General features: G+C 36.1%; 1 protein-coding gene across 1 annotated transcript in view; it reads right to left on the bottom strand.

Moving 5' to 3' along the window:
* The window catches only part of LOC102803380 (uncharacterized), a 51,515-nt gene that overhangs the window by 11,842 nt on the left and 21,221 nt on the right, over nucleotides 1–18,452 (bottom strand). The window contains exon 2 of the mRNA XM_006818630.3: nucleotides 13,948–14,013. Within this exon, the coding sequence (XP_006818693.1) occupies nucleotides 13,948–14,013 (66 nt within the window). The remainder of the gene's footprint in view (nucleotides 1–13,947; nucleotides 14,014–18,452) is intronic.

The following is an 18,452-nucleotide window of genomic DNA, read 5'->3' as shown; positions in this document are numbered from 1 at the left end:
TATTTGGACCTGATGAATTGGGCATTAACAAATGTAATGTGTAAATATGTGCATTCTATATGTATAAAGTTTGAAAGTAGTCAGTCTAGACATGACAGAGCTATGACTCCAAAACTACATTCATGAAACAATGTGGACAAGTTGGCCACTGAAATCAAAATGACATACTGACATGTAAAAGTATTTTACAGTATATCAAAGTATCATATCTTTCTATGTAAATACCAAATTTGAATTTGATGAAAGTCCACGATAACTTGTATCAGGATTGCAAATATGCAATTGATTTTTGACACTGAAATGGCCACAAGTTGTTCATCTTTGTGAGGAATATTAAGCCAAATGGTGTGCTCTAAAACACCACAAACATACATGTAAACACCATGTACCTTTTGTTTAAAATCAGTGATCTGTTCCCCAGAACACTACAACCATACATGTAAACACTATGCATCCTATGTTTAAAATCAGTGATCTGTTCCCCAGAACACTACAACCATACATGTAAACATCATGCATCATATGTTTAAAATCAGTGATCTGTTCCCTAGAACACCACAACCACGCATGTAAACACCATGCATCCTATGTTTAAAATCAGTGATCTGTTCCCCAGAACACTACAACCATACATGTAAACACCATGCATCATATGTTTAAAATCATTAATCTGTTCCCTAGAACACTACAACCATACATGTAAACACCATGCATCCTATGTTTAAAATCAGTGATCTGTTCCCTAGAACACCACAAACATACATGTAAACACCATGTACCTTTTGTTTAAAATCAGTGATCTGTTCCCTAGAACACTATAACCATACATGTAAACACCATGCATCATATGTTTAAAATCAGTGATCTGTTCCCCAGAACACTACAACCATACATGTAAACATCATGCATCATATGTTTAAAATCAGTGATCTGTTCCCTAGAACACCACAACCACGCATGTAAACACCATGCATCCTATGTTTAAAATCAGTGATCTGTTCCCCAGAACACTACAACCATACATGTAAACACCATGCATCATATGTTTAAAATCATTAATCTGTTCCCTAGAACACTACAACCATACATGTAAACACCATGCATCCTATGTTTAAAATCAGTGATCTGTTCCCTAGAACACCACAAACATACATGTAAACACCATGTACCTTTTGTTTAAAATCAGTGATCTGTTCCCTAGAACACTATAACCATACATGTAAACACCATGCATCATATGTTTAAAATCAGTGATCTGTTCCCCAGAACACTACAACCATACATGTAAACACCATGCATCATATGTTTAAAATCAGTGATCTGTTCCCCAGAACACTACAACCATACATGTAAACACCATGCATCATATGTTTAAAATCAGTGATCTGTTCCCCAGAACACTACAACCATACATGTAAACACCATGCATCATATGTTTAAAATCAGTGAAGTGTTCCATAGAACACCACAACCATACATGTAAACACCATGCATCCTATGTTTAAAATCAGTGATCTGTTCCCCAGAACACTACAACCATACATGTAAACACCATGCATCACATGTTTAAAATCAGTGATCTGTTCCCTAGAACACCACAACCACGCATGTAAACACCATGCATCCCATGTTTAAAATCAGTGATCTGTTCCCCAGAACACTACAACCATACATGTAAACACCATGCATCATATGTTTAAAATCAGTGATCTGTTCCCCAGAACACTACAACCATACATGTAAACACCATGCATCATATGTTTAAAATCAGTGATCTGTTCCATAGACCACAATCATACATGTAAACACCATGCATCCTAAGTTTAAAATCAGTGATCTGTTCCCTAGAACACCACTATCATACATGTAAACACCATGCATCATATGTTTAAAATCAGTGATCTGTTCCCCAGAACACTACAACCATACAAGTAAACACCATGCATTATATGTTTAAAATCAGTGATCTGTTCCCCAGGACACTACAACCATACATGTAAACACCATGCATCATATGTTTAAAATCAGTGATCTGTTCCCCAGAACACTACAACCATACATGTAAACACCATGCATCATATGTTTAAAATCAGTGATCTGTTCCCCAGAACACTACAACCATACATGTAAACACCATGCATCCGATGTTTAAAATCAGTGATCTGTTCCCCAGAACACTACCACCATACATGTAAACACCATTCATCATATGTTTAAAATCAGTGATCTGTTCCCCAGAACACTACAACCATACATGTAAACACCATGCATCATATGTTTAAAATCAGTGATCTGTTCCCCAGAACACTACAACCATACATGTAAACCATGCATCCTATGTTTAAAATCAGTGATCTGTTCCCTAGAACACCACAATTATACATGTAAACACCATGCATCCTATGTTTAAAATCAGTGATCTGTTCCCTAGAACACCACAATCATACATGTAAACACCATGCATCCTAAGTTTAAAATCAGTGATCTGTTCCATAGAACACCACAACCATACATGTAAACACCATGCATCCTATGTTTAAAATCAGTGATCTGTTCCATTGAACACCACAATCATACATGTAAACACCATGCATCCTATGTTTAAAATCAGTGATCTGTTCCCCAGAACACTACAATCATACATGTAAACACCATGCATCCTATGTTTAAAATCAGTGATCTGTTCCCTAGAACACCACAATCATACATGTAAACACCATGCATCCTAAGATTAAAATCAGTGATCTGTTCCATAGAACACCACAACCACGCATGTAAACACCATGCATCCTATGTTTAAAATCAGTGATCTGTTCCCCAGAACACTACAACCATACATGTAAACACCATGCATCATATGTTTAAAATCAGTGATCTGTTCCCTAGAACACTACAACCATACATGTAAACACCATGCATCCTATGTTTAAAATCAGTGATCTGTTCCCTAGAACACCACAAACATACATGTAAACACCATGTACCTTTTGTTTAAAATCAGTGATCTGTTCCCTAGAACACCACAACCATACATGTAAACACCATGCATCATATGTTTAAAATCAGTGATCTGTTCCCTAGAACACCACAACCACGCATGTAAACACCATGCATCCTATGTTTAAAATCAGTGATCTGTTCCCCAGAACACTACAACCATACATGTAAACACCATGCATCCGATGTTTAAAATCAGTGATCTGTTCCCCAGAACACTACAACCATACATGTAAACACCATTCATCATATGTTTAAAATCAGTGATCTGTTCCCCAGAACACTACAACCATACATGTAAACACCATGCATCATATGTTTAAAATCAGTGATCTGTTCCCTAGAACACCACAAACATACATGTAAACACCATGCATCATATGTTTAAAATCAGTGATCTGTTCCCTAGAACACCACAACCACGCATGTAAACACCATGCATCATATGTTTAAAATCAGTGATCTGTTCCCTAGAATACCACAACCACGCATGTAAACACCATGCATCCTATGTTTAAAATCAGTGATCTGTTCCCCAGAACACTACAACCATACATGTAACCACCATGCATCATATGTTTAAAATCAGTGATCTGTTGCCTAGAACACCACAACCATACATGTAAACACCATGCATCCTATGTCTAAAATCAGTGATGTGTTCCATAGAACACCACAACCATACATGTAAACACCATGCATCATATGTTTAAAATCAGTGATCTGTTCCCCAGAACACTACAACCATACATGTAAACACCATGCATCATATGTTTAAAATCAGTGATCTGTTCCCCAGAACACCACAACCACGCATGTAAACACCATGCATCCTATGTTTAAAATCAGTGATCTGTTCCCCAGAACACTACAACCATACATGTAAACACCATGCATCATATGTTTAAAATTAGTGATCTGTTCCCTAGAACACCACAACCATGCATGTAAACACCATGCATCCTATGTTTAAAATCAGTGATCTGTTCCCTAGAACACCACAACCATGCATGTAAACACCATGTATCCCATGTTTAAAATCAGTGATGTGTTCCATAGAACACCACAACCATACATGTTAACACCATGCATCCTATGTTTAAAATCAGTGATCTGTTCCCTAGAACACCACAACCATGCATGTAAACACCATGCATCCCATGTTTAAAATCAGTGATGTGTTCCATAGAACACCACAACCATACATGTAACCACCATGCATCCTATGTTTAAAATCAATGATGTGTTCCATAGAACACCACAACCATACATGTAAACACCATGCATTCTATGTTTAAAATCAGTGATCTGTTCCCTAGAACACTATAACCATACATGTAAACACTATGTACCCCAACAAGGCAAATGTAGGACACAAAATTAGATTTATTACAAGTGGTGTATATAACAGAACTGTCGGTATAGTACAGTGAACATAATAAATTATGGTGAGATGGAATGGAATGGGATGGTATTATATTGTCATATGTACATAATTGATGGGAGGGTTTTGATGGTTAAGGCCATTTCAATGACATTCTATGCTGTGCACCATGACACATAACAATTCAATCACACTATACATGTAGATATGTTGACCCACATAAAAGAGTTAAATTGTCTTTCGTTAAGAGTTATTTAACTAATATTTAAAATAATTAATCAACATATATATTTTACAGGCTTGCTCATAAAGTGAGCTCAATCTAAAGTTCTCTTGACTCATGACTTGACTAATGGCTCATCACTAATCACTAAAAATTCAACTGCATATCTGCAGTTACCATTAGATTTTGATTCAAACTTAATTAGTCTACATGAATTCAAACATGTAGGGAATTTTCTAATGACCAATCACCAGGAATCCAACTACATATCACCATGAGAACAACTGGCCCATCACCAATCACTGGGAATTCAACCATCTCACACCATGTAGGCAACTGGCTCATCACCAATCACTGGGAATCCAACTACATATCACCATGTAGGCAACTGGCCCATCACCAATCACTGGGAATTCAACCATCTCACACCATGTAGGCAACTGGCCCATCACCAATAACTATGAATTCAACCATCTCACACCATGTAGGCAACTGGCCCATCACCAATAACTAGGAATACAACCACCAAACACCATGTAGGCAACTGGCTCATCACTAATAACTGGGAATTCAACCACCTCACACCATGTAGGCAACTGGCCCATCACCAATAACTAGGAATGCAACCACCAAACCATGTAGGCAACTGGCCCATCACTAATAACTAGGAATGCAACCACCAAACCATGTAGGCAACTGGCCCATCACCAATCACTGGGAATTCAACCATCTCACACCATGTAGGCAACTGGCCCATCACCAATAACTAGGAATTCAACCATCTCACACCATGTAGGCAACTGGCCCATCACCAATAACTAGGAATACAACCACCAAACACCATGTAGGCAACTGGCTCATCACTAATAACTGGGAATTCAACCACCTCACACCATGTAGGCAACTGGCTCATCACTAATAACTAGGAATTCAACCACCAAACCATGTAGGCAACTGGCTCATCACTAATAACTAGGAATTCAACCACCAAACACCATGTAGGCAACTGGCTCATCACCAATCACTGGGAATTCAACCACCTCACACCATGTAGGCAACTGGCCCATCACCAATAACTAGGAATACAACCACCTCACACCATGTAAGCAACTGGCCCATCACCAATAACTAGGAATACAACCACCAAACACCATGTAGGCAACTGGCTCATCACTAATAACTAGGAATTCAACCACCAAACCATGTAGGCAACTGGCTCATCACTAATAACTAGGAATACAACCACCAAACACTATGTAGGCAACTGGCTCATCACTAATAACTAGGAATGCAACCACCAAACACCATGTAGGCAACTGGCTCATCACTAATAACTAGGAATGCAACCACCAAACCATGTAGGCAACTGGCCCATCACCAATCACTGGGAATTCAACCACCTCACACCATGTAGGCAACTGGCCCATCACCAATAACTAGGAATTCAACCACCACACACCATGTAGGCAACTGGCCCATCACCAATAACTAGGAATTCAACCACCAAACCATGTAGGCAACTGGCTCATCACTAATAACTGGGAATTCAACCACCTCTCACCATGTAGGCAACTGCCCATCACCAATCACTGGAAATTCAACCACCAAACACCATGTAGGCAACTGGCTCATCACTAATAACTAAGAATACAACCACCAAACACCATGTAGGCAACTGGCTCATCACCAATAACTGGGAATTCAACCACCAAACACCATGTAGGCAACTGGCTCATCACTAATAACTAGGAATTCAACCACCAAACCATGTAGGCAACTGGCTCATCACTAATAACTGGGAATTCAACCACCAAACCATGTAGGCAACTGGCTCATCACTAATAACTGGGAATTCAACCACCTCTCACCATGTAGGCAACTGCCCATCACCAATAACTAGGAATACAACCACCAAACACCATGTAGGCAACTGGCTCATCACTAATAACTAGGAATTCAACCACCAAACCATGTAGGCAACTGGCTCATCACTAATAACTAGGAATTCAACCACCAAACCATGTAGGCAACTGGCTCATCACTAATAACTAGGAATACAACCACCAAACACCATGTAGGCAACTGGCTCATCACCAATCACTGGGAATTCAACCACCTCACACCATGTAGGCAACTGGCCCATCACCAATAACTAGGAATACAACTACCAAACACCATGTAGGCAACTGGCTCATCACTAATAACTAGGAATTCAACCACCAAACCATGTAGGCAACTGGCTCATCACTAATAACTGGGAATTCAACCACCTCTCACCATGTAGGCAACTGCCCATCACCAATCACTGGGAATTCAACCACCTCACACCATGTAGGCAACTGGCTCATCACTAATAACTAGGAATACAACCACCAAACACCATGTAGGCAACTGGCTCATCACCAATCACTGGGAATTCAACCACCACACACCATGTAGGCAACTGGCTCATCATTAATAACTAGGAATACAACCAACAAACACCATGTAGGCAACTGGCTCATCACCAATCACTGGGAATTCAACCACCACACACCATGTAGGCAACTGGCCCATCACCAATAACTAGGAATACAACCAGCAAACACCATGTAGGCAACTGGCTCATCACCAATCACTGGGAATTCAACCACCTCACACCATGTAAGCAACTGGCCCATCACCAATAACTAGGAATACAACCACCAAACACCATGTAGGCAACTGGCCCATCACCAATAACTGGGAATTCAACCACCACACACCATGTAGGCAACTGGCCCATCACCAATAACTAGGAATACAACCACCAAACACCATGTAGGCAACTGGCCCATCACCAATAACTGGGAATTCAACCACCACACACCATGTAGGCAACTGGCCCATCACCAATAACTAGGAATACAACCACCAAACACCATGTAGACAACTGGCTCATCACTAATAACTGGGAATTCAACCACCTCACACCATGTAAGCAACTGGCTCATCACCAATCACTGGGAATTCAACCACCTCACACCATGTAGGCAACTGGCCCATCACCAATAACTAGGAATACAACCACCAAACCATGTAGGCAACTGGCCCATCACCAATAACTGGGAATTCAACCACCACACACCATGTAGGCAACTGGCCCATCACCAATAACTAGGAATACAACCACCAAACACCATGTAGGCAACTGGCCCATCACCAATAACTAGGAATTCAACCACCTCACACCATGTAAGCAACTGGCCCATCACCAATAACTAGGAATACAACCACCAAACACCATGTAGGCAACTGGCTAATCACTAATAACTGGGAATTCAACCACCTCACACCATGTAAGCAACTGGCCCATCACCAATAACTGGGAATTCAACCACCTCACACCATGTAAGCAACTGGCCCATCACCAATAACTAGGAATACAACCACCAAACACCATGTAGGCAACTGGCCCATCACCAATAACTGGGAATTCAACCACCTCACACCATGTAAGCAACTGGCCCATCACCAATAACTAGGAATACAACCACCAAACACCATGTAGGCAACTGGCCCATCACTAATAACTGGGAATTCAACCACCACACACCATGTAGGCAACTGGTCCATCACCAATAACTAGGAATACAACCACCAAACACCATGTAGACAACTGGCTCATCACTAATAACTGGGAATTCAACCACCTCACACCATGTAAGCAACTGGCTCATCACCAATCACTGGGAATTCAACCACCAAATACCATGTAGGCAACTGGTTCATTAATAGCGGGGAATTCAAACACCATGTAAGCAACTGGCTGATCACCAATCACTGGGAATTCAACCACCAACCATTATGTAGGCAACTGGTTCATTAATAACTAAGAATACAACCACCAAATACCATGTAAGCAACTGGCTCATTAATAACTAGGAATACAACCACCAAATACCATGTAGGCAACTGGTTCATTAATAACTGGGAATTCAACCACCAAACACCATGTAGGCAACTAGCTCATTAATAACTAGGAATACAACCATCAAATACCATGTAGGCAACTGGTTCATTAATAACTGGGAATTCAACCACCAAATACCATGTAGGCAACTGGTTCATTAATAACTAGGAATACAACCACCAAATATAATGTAAGCAACTGGCTCATTAATAACTAGGAATACAACCACCAAATACCATGTAGGCAACTGGTTCATTAATAACTGGGAATTCAACCACCAAATACTATGTAGGCAACTGGTTCATTAATAGCGGGGAATTCAAACACCATGTAAGCAACTGGTTGATCACCAATCACTGGAAATTCAACCACCAACCAACACCATGTAAGCAACTGGCCCATCACCAATAACTAGGAATACAACCACCAAACACCATGTAGGCAACTGGCTCATCAACAATCACTGGGAATTCAACCACCAAACACCATGTAAGCAACTGGCCCATCACCAATAACTAGGAATACAACCACCAAACACCATGTAGGCAACTGGCTCATCAACAATTACGAAGAATTTAAAAGACCCACACTGCTTGCTCGAAGAGTTTCACTAGATCTCAGATTAGCAGTTCAAACCAATTACTAGGTCCATTGGCTATCACCAATCATCAGGTACCAGGCATAATGTAATTTGATATTGACCATTACTCTGGAGTTAAGGAAATCCCTCTTACAGACTATATGAGAGTATAAATATGTACAGTGCCTATGTATAGTGCCCTTTAATGCTGGGTTAAAAGGATATCATCTTTGCACCCATCAGCATGAAAGTAAAGAATACCTTGCCTGAGGGCATTACTATACAAACAGCTGACTAAATAGTCATGGCTTGATAGTCAGTGTCAGTACAAATTATGTATATGTTCTACTCAGACAACTGATGGAGAAAATCAAACAAAACCAGAAAACTTAAATCTGTATAATTACATCAATGGGAAAATTAAATAGAAGCTTATAAGTGCATTTATGTTTCTAAAATTGTTTTTTATTAATTATTAGATCGCCACTGTCATCAGGATTTTGAATAACAGGTTATTGCAAAGAAATAGGTGACAGTATGTGAATGGAAGGAGAAAGCTAAGTGTCAATGTAGTCTTGACAGCTGCCAGTTTCTGAAGACATCAGCATGTCACTTGATAAGACAAGTTAATGCATTTTTTTTTATTGTCAAACTGATTCGCTAAAATCATTCTACGTTTTATTTATGTTTCTTTGTATGAACGTACTTTTTGGACTTTAGTACAAGGTCATTTTTGTTTAATTACCTAACGTTTTTAGGTTCATTTGCTGCAAGTTACAGAGCACATACCTAAGCGGCCGTCCCTCAGCAAATAATGAAGCAAAGGCATTTTCAATGGCGAAATCGTGAAACTCACCCTTTTTACGCAAACTGGGAAGTTTGAATTACTAAACGAAGTACAGGTCGACGAAGATAAAATATCCAAGAATCAACACATACCAAAAATTATGAAAAAGTGAATATTCGTGGTGTATTTTAAGTCTAACCGGACCGGAAGTAGAAATTTGTTAGTACTCTAAATAGCCAAACATATTTTAGTATAGGGTAGTAATGATATCTTTACTGTAAATGACGTGTTTTGAGAGATGTTGTATCTGACTTTACAGTAATCATTCAGGTGTATCTAATGAACAAGTTACCCACTGACAGCAGTGATGCAAATTAACTACAATTAATACATACATGTGTCTAAGGCCTGTCAGGATAAACCATAAAGTCTGATACACTTGTGATTGACATTACACTTGGACATTCCGAATGTACCACAACCTTTGATCACTGTGACTGACTGCATGGGTGGTCAATGACAATGCTCCATTTACTTTGTATACTTTAGATATATAAAATAGGTATTTACACTGTACATACCACTTTAGGTTTCCATCAAGTAACACACCAAATTGACTATTATCTTGACAATGATTAGGATGAAACAATTCTGTGAGATACTTTTGAGACAAGTGACAAAAAAAATGACTCTGCAATACACTTTGTCGCCATGGTTCAGAACAACCCTCCAAGTAGCCATTTAAAGGGCGGTAGTCGTCGTGTCGCGTCTTGTTCGATATGGGACTCATAGCGACGTATACAACGCGTGTAAAATACATTGTTTATTTATTGGAAATTTGAACACGCGGGTGACGACCACCACGATTCAATGTAATATTAAGTACTATTAGGAAAATGTTTGACTCATAAAACCGTGAAATTCACAGTCGCTTTAAACAAATTTGAGGGAAAATGAGTTGATGACGATGCATGTCTGCACAAACACGGAACAAGCCTGCAGCATTACATAATGCATGCTCTTGAAACCTGCAAAGCCCCTATTGTCATAAACAAGCCCGATCAGTACAATACGGTTTTCATGAGAGGGACAATGTCTCCATACAAAAATAGTCTACTGGATTCTATAGCATTTTACAAAATTATATTGATTTCTACTGAAATTTACCAGAATATTATTTTATAGAAAATGTTTTCTTAGAATTCTAATTGCTGTACAAAATACATATCTAGACATTAAGAAACATTCAATTTTACTAAAACATTTCTAAAGAATTTTAATGGAATTTAATAAAATATTGAAGAGAATTCTAAAGGGTTTACCAGTGCACTTGACTTTTTTAATTACATTTGGATCAAATTTTGGAGAAAATGTATACATTTTTTTATATACATGTAACTCTATATAGTTTAACAGTTTTGTTTTCTTTTCTATTGAAAACATTTATGTATGTGAATCACGTTTCAATGGAATTCTAAAGAAAACAATGTAATAAAATGAAGTGAATTGTAATACAATGTATTGAAATTAAATTTAAGTAATACAATGTATTGAAATGGAATGAATTGTAATACAATGTATTGAAATGGAATGAAATGTATTACAATGTATTGAAATGAATTGTAATACAATGTATTGAAATGAAATGAATTGTAATACAATGTATTGAAATGGAATGAATTGTAATACAATGTATTGAAATGGAATGAATTGTATGACAATGTATTGAAATGAATTGTAATACAATGTATTGAAATGAAATGAATTGTAATACAATGTATTAAAATGAAATGAATTGTAATACAATGTATTGAAATGGAATGAATTGTAATACAATGTATTGAAATGGAATGAATTGTATTACAATGTATTGAAATGAATTGTAATACAATGTATTGAAATGAAATGAATTGTAATACAATGTATTGAAATGGAATGAATTGTAATACAATGTATTGAAATGAAATGAATTGTATTACAATGTATTGAAATGAATTGTAATACAATGTATTGAAATAAAATGAATTGTAATACAATGTATTGAAATGGAATGAATTGTAATACAATGTATTGAAATGAAATGAATTGCAATACTGTAACAATGTATTGGAATGAAGAGAATAGGGTATTAAAATGAAATGTAATACAATGTAATATAAATGAAATAGTTTGTTGACCTGTAAGAGCAAACTGTAAAAGTAATGAATCACTTCAGTCTTAGGTATTTTCAGTTTATGAATTATATCATTCCATCCAAAACATAAACTTTGTCATTAAGTTCAAACATAGATTTGTTTGAAACAAGTGTTAAAAGAACTTTTGTTTAACTTTATTTGAATATGGAAAGTGCATCTCAACTTTTGAATTATATTAACATAGGATATAAACAAAGAATAGTTCAATGGTCCAGGGAAAGTGAAATTGACATTTGGACAACTAAATATTAACTCACTCATAGTTTTCTTGTCCTGAATGTTGTTTTGTCAGACAACTGAATATTAACTCACACATAAATATATAGCCAACATATATCATTTCAGACAAGTTTAAGTTGTCAACTGCAAGCCCTATATAGTCATCTGTAATACTATCCCTCAAGTCTTTGCATGTTTGGGTTGAAAACAGATTAAACATGACATTCATGTATTTTAAAGTATCTATAATTATCTATAAGTCATTTATATATACCAGTATTTATACTATAAATAGTATTAACAGTCAATTACAGTAACAATATTAACCATTACTAGCTGAGTACAGGTTGGCATTTTTCCTGGTTTGGCACGTGTACACATGAACATGTATGCTTAACATAGACATTCCAGTTGGCAACTAAATGTAGACATGCATATTGGGTGAAGAAAATGTGACAGCTGGGTACTAGTGTGTGGTATTCCATTCATGTACATCTGTTGCGATATCATTGGTATATGCCACTAGCATGGGTTAATGAGAGGACAAACATGCCATTTGGTGGATTGCTCTTATTTTCAATAAAATCATAGAATAAACTTTATACAAACATTTTCTGCTTATAAGTCATATTATTTAACTCAAAAGTAATTCAAAAACAGGACCACCATTAAATTTCTGTAGAAATTTGTAACAAGCCTGAATAAAATTGTTTCATCTATACCCAAATGAAAGTAAACATAATTTTTGACCAAAAAACTTGAAAGCACATGGACCACCAAAAAATGTAAAATATGTATTCCATTATAATTTGCCTTTATACAAACTTTGAACACAATTAACCCATGCATATCCAAATACCCCCCCGCAAAAACCCCATAAAAATCACTCCCATTTTGACCCAAAATGACTATATTGTGCCCAAAAGCACTAGCTAAAAGTGCATGCATGGATCATCATAAAATATCAATACAATATGTATTTTATTATAATTCATATTTGTACAAATTAAAAAAAAATTGCTCAATGTATTTCCATATTTGTATCAATTTTTGTTCAAAAACCCACATAATGTGGATGAAGATAAAACTTAACATACACCTGCCGACCATAATACAATGCCTATGTACAATATTTCAATTGATCAGTGCATATCAGACATATGAGAGAGCACAGACGAATGGAACAATATAATAAGCCTCTTCTATGACTTGTTTGATGCGGACTAAAATGACTAGAAAGGTAGCTGATGTGATCGCACTATTAAATCATAAAGTTTAAAGCAATGTGATACTAGTTCCGTACAGTGTTCCCTCTAAGCCTTATTTTTGAAAAACTTTTCTAATGAATTCAGGTAATTTTAGAAACATTTACTTTTTTCATTTTATGAATTTTGTATTCAAGTACACCTAATACAAGGCGTTTTTGAGATAAAATCATAACATTTCTCAGTAGCTTAGGGGATCTTATATGTTTTACAATGGGTAAATATATATATGTACCAAGTTTGAATGAAATCCATCTATGTATGCCTATTTCTGGAATGCTCAATTTCATGCGCATGTCATATTAAACTAAAATTACACCAATTTCAGGGTGATACCAACATTATAAAGGGAGGGTAGGTTGTTACCTCTTTATCTGTAGCAATAGTTTCATTAATTTCTGTGTTTGCTCTGACTTCATCATCCATACCAGCCTGAAAAAAGAAGAGAGAGTCAGTTTGGATGTTTCCATGGCAACAACAATTGACAACATCTATTCTGAGAGATAAAGTAATGACCCAGCTCTGTCTATAAAGTCTGCCACACTAAGGCCGGGTAAAAAAAAATTCTCTGTTTCTCGAGGCATTTTTTTTTTTTTTTGAATACTGAGCTAAAATGGGAGAAATTTGAGACGAGTGCGAGTGCAAGCGCATTTTCGAAAACAAACGCATAGTTCAAAATGATGCACACAGAAACGAGAAACAGAGGTTTTTTTTTTCTCAGCCTAAGCAGCTGTACTAGATTACTTTACATTTATTTTCATTTAACTTTTACAAGCAACATCAAGTTGAGGTCTAACTATTGCTCAAATCTCAAATTACATCTTTCTACTTTAACCTACTTTGCACTTTTTTCTTATATTCTTCAATATTTCTGGAAATAAATCCTAATTTTGGAGCCAACAGACAAAGTTTGAGTCAATTATCTGTTTTTACTCAAAAAATGTAGCTACATTGTATCTCTTCTGAAGGAAAGAGCAGACTATATACAGGAATATTTTGTGACTAATCACATCTGTGCATCTATGTACCAAGTTTCATCAAAATCTAATGAATGGCTCTTTAGATATCAGTGGAACAGTCAAAGAACAGCTAAAAATTAGCTAATTATCATGCAAATTAGGTAATTAATATGCATGGATTTCAACCTAAACCTAATCAAATCTGTCCATTAGCCCAGAGCATCTATACGCCAGGTTTCATTAAAAACCAACATACTGTTCTTGAGATATTACACACACACACACATACAGACAGGGTAACTGCGACGACTCCCATTGTGTGCTTCGCAAAAAATGCTCAAAAGTGGGGGGTGGGTCGATACTTCACTGTACTGTCATTGTAATTGAAAACAGTTAAATAATTGTTTAGAAGAAATGGTGATGTTAATCTAAACAGATTTTTTTTAAGATGTAGGTGATGGCCCAGATGACTTTGTTGTAACAACTTTGTATAGATTTATTGAAAGCATTGAGATTCCACACATCTTGGATCACCAAATAATATGTAGTACTCATCAATTCTGTTACAAGAGGACCATGATAGGTAGCTAGACAAATATCAATGTTCACCACAAAGTTGGTTGACACTCATAAATTATACATGTAGCATGAAAGTATCATAGAGTCTCTCCCAACATAGACATAATTCTAAAGCATTATAAAAGCATATATTTTGTTTTTGTTAAAAAAATAAAAGTGGCGCTGTTTTTTTTTTATTCAATGGCAGATTTATTTTGTAAATTAAAGCACTCTGTGTTTGTACACTCATACATATATTCATATCCTCTGATGGAACATTTGTGAAATATAGATTATTATTTTCAGGTGACCATTACTGAAATTTATATTAAAGTGCAAGCATCTTGCAAAAATTTTTTCCTCAAAAATTAAACTTGGAATAACACTACTTTTGGTTCTTTCAGAAAGTTAATTTGCACAGAAATTTCCAGTTCTGCAGTATATGCATACGGTGGCAAAAAATTTTTTTGCCAAAATAAGACCAAAACAAATTAGTAAAAATAGGATGCTCTAATCCTTCAAAAATTATGTTTGTTGTTTTCATTGATAAACCACCCCACTAAACAATTTGGTCTATCCCTCATTGTGTCAAATAATCTTTCACCAATCACAAAAGAAACCACACACTAAAATGAATGCTAAAAGACCTTAGGATCACAACCTTTGACCCACCCAAGATATCATAAAGCACAAGTTGACAACTCCAGTGGCCTAATGTGTTGATTTTGTATTTATTTGTCTGTTTAATAAAAATAATTATTAGAAACACCAGTAAAATATGCTGATAACGCAGCCATCTTACACTAGTCACCTCATTCCATCCCTCATCACGTCATTAGGGAAGACAATTAAAAATACTGGGGGGGGGGGGTGGATAATACTGTAAAAGTACTTTATTTTCCCTGAAAATCAATGAAAATGAACTTCAGACAACATGTATTTTCAGCACAAATTAATTCCAGCAAGTACAGAACTAAATTGGAAAATTCCAAGGATAAAACAACATTTCAGAACAGAATTACTTGAAAAAATATCTACCAACAATAAACTTGCAGTAAGTCATTGCTGTATGTTTAATCTTTTTCACCACCAGACTTTCTCACCCAAATTTTTCTGCACTTTTTTCTTATATTCTTCAATATTTCTGGAAATGAACCTTATTTTTGGAGCGAACAGACAAAACTTTTCAATCAATTTTCAGTTTTTACTCAAAAATTTTGCTATTTTTGTCATAATCTTTTGAAGGGAAATGCAGACTACAAAATGGACTACTGTGGAATACTTTATTTTCGCTGGAATTAATTTTCGCTGAAAAGGCTTTTTGGGCGTTTTGTATGGAATTTATTTTCACTGATTTTTGATGAGTTTAATGTGAAATATAGGAAAAAATGTATATATAAATAAATTCCAAGCAAAAATAAAGTATTCTACAGTATTTTGTGAATTTGTGATGAAAAGAGGGAACTGGGGTGAAAAGGTGAAGGTTACACTATGGTAAAATTGTAATTACAACTATAAGGTATATGATAAAACCTTTATGGATATGTTTTTTTTCAGCCCATAGTCGTACAATCAACACACCCTCACAAGCTCAGGCACAACCACCACACAACCTCGGGTTGCAAAAACTATATCCAATCCATAAAGATTAACACAAAACGCCTATAAATACACGTTGCCATGACAGTAATCATCAAATGTCGCAGATAACTGTCTTTCAATCCCTCTCCTTGATTACAAATGATTCATCCCTTAACACTGCTCCATAAGCTTCCAATGAAGTGTGAAATTAGGGTGATTCAACACAATATAACATTATATGGGCACACTCTAACCTTTAACAGCAGACATTTTCATAACAAAATTTATCATCCACATCTAGCACTATTAGCTCTATTTTTCTGTAACAGTTATGCATGAAATAAACTGAAGGATCCAGAAGAGTTAAAATATTTTTGGAATTCAGATAATTGAAATTTGTTCTATTGGTATGTTGTTTTCCACTTCTGACAACGCATTCATGCTTTCTGTATCATAACTAAGAAGCAGTGGTATGATACAATATTTAGAATTTCAGGAAAGAAACAACAACCCAAAACTCACTCACATAATCATATGCAGATTGTAAACCACACACTAGAATTCATATGGAGATGGTCACACATATAATCATATGTAGATTGTAAACCGCACATATAATCATATGAAGATTGTAAACCACACACTATTACACATATGGAGATGGTGATACATAATCATATTGAGATTGTAAACCACACACTAGAATTCATATGGAGAAGGTCACACATATAATCATATTGAGATTGTAAACCACACACTAGAATTCATATGAAGATGGTGACACATATAATCATATGTAGATAGTAAACCACACATATAATCATATGAAGATTGTAAACCACACACTAGAATTCATATGGAGATGGTGACACATATAATCATATGGAGATTGTAAACCACACATATAATCATATGGAGATTGTAAACCACGCACTAGAATTCATATGGAGATGGTGACACATATAATCATATGTAGATTGTAAACCACCAACTATTATAGATACATGTATTGAGACTATAAACCATACTATTGTTCATATGAATACATACATATGACTCATGACCATGCTTTCTTACTTGCAGCTAAAAGAATTTGAAAGTGTAAAAATTCATAAAACAGTTGCCTTTAAAAAACTTGTAAGCCCCTTTTCTATGCGCTGCAAAATCATTCCTTAATCTCGGGGCAGAGCTACATCACAGAATGTTCTAAGTCGCACCACTACATGTACTGTGTATTTCTATCGGCTCTACGTCGGTGAAACAGCTGAAGTAAAAAAAACAGCACAAACTCAACAAGTAATCCAAATTTATATGTACTCCACACGTAGGGGTAATCTTGTTACACTGTTCAGGAGAGTCTCAAAAACTATCCCTATGTACAGTTCTCGGCCTTTGTTTTCACCGTGATGGTTGCCATGCGATGAAAATGTCCAGATGTCCGCCCCTTGAAATATACTATACATGTACTATAAATTCATTTTGTTGTGTGTAATTTGTATTGTTTTTTTCAATCATCACCAAGCACAGCTACATATCTGTTTTGCTATATCATCTCAAAACAAACTCTAGACCAGCATATATTTATCTCAATAGTTTCAAACAAGTCAGTCATAAATGCAAATATAGGTTAAATTCTAGTCAGAGAGCCAAATCTCACAAGTGGACAACATAAGTTTGAAGCCCCCCCCCCCCTCCAATATATCACACTTTTTAAATATATTTTCAATATATAGTCAGAGAGCCAAATCTCACAAGTGGTCAAAATAAGTTTGA

This window comes from Saccoglossus kowalevskii, chromosome 12 (assembly GCF_978046115.1).
Source record: "Saccoglossus kowalevskii chromosome 12, keSacKowa6.1, whole genome shotgun sequence".
NCBI classification, from domain to species: Eukaryota; Metazoa; Hemichordata; class Enteropneusta; family Harrimaniidae; genus Saccoglossus; species Saccoglossus kowalevskii.
The sequence above is the reverse complement of the archived record's forward strand: the minus strand, read 5'-3'. Positions and strand labels throughout refer to the sequence as shown.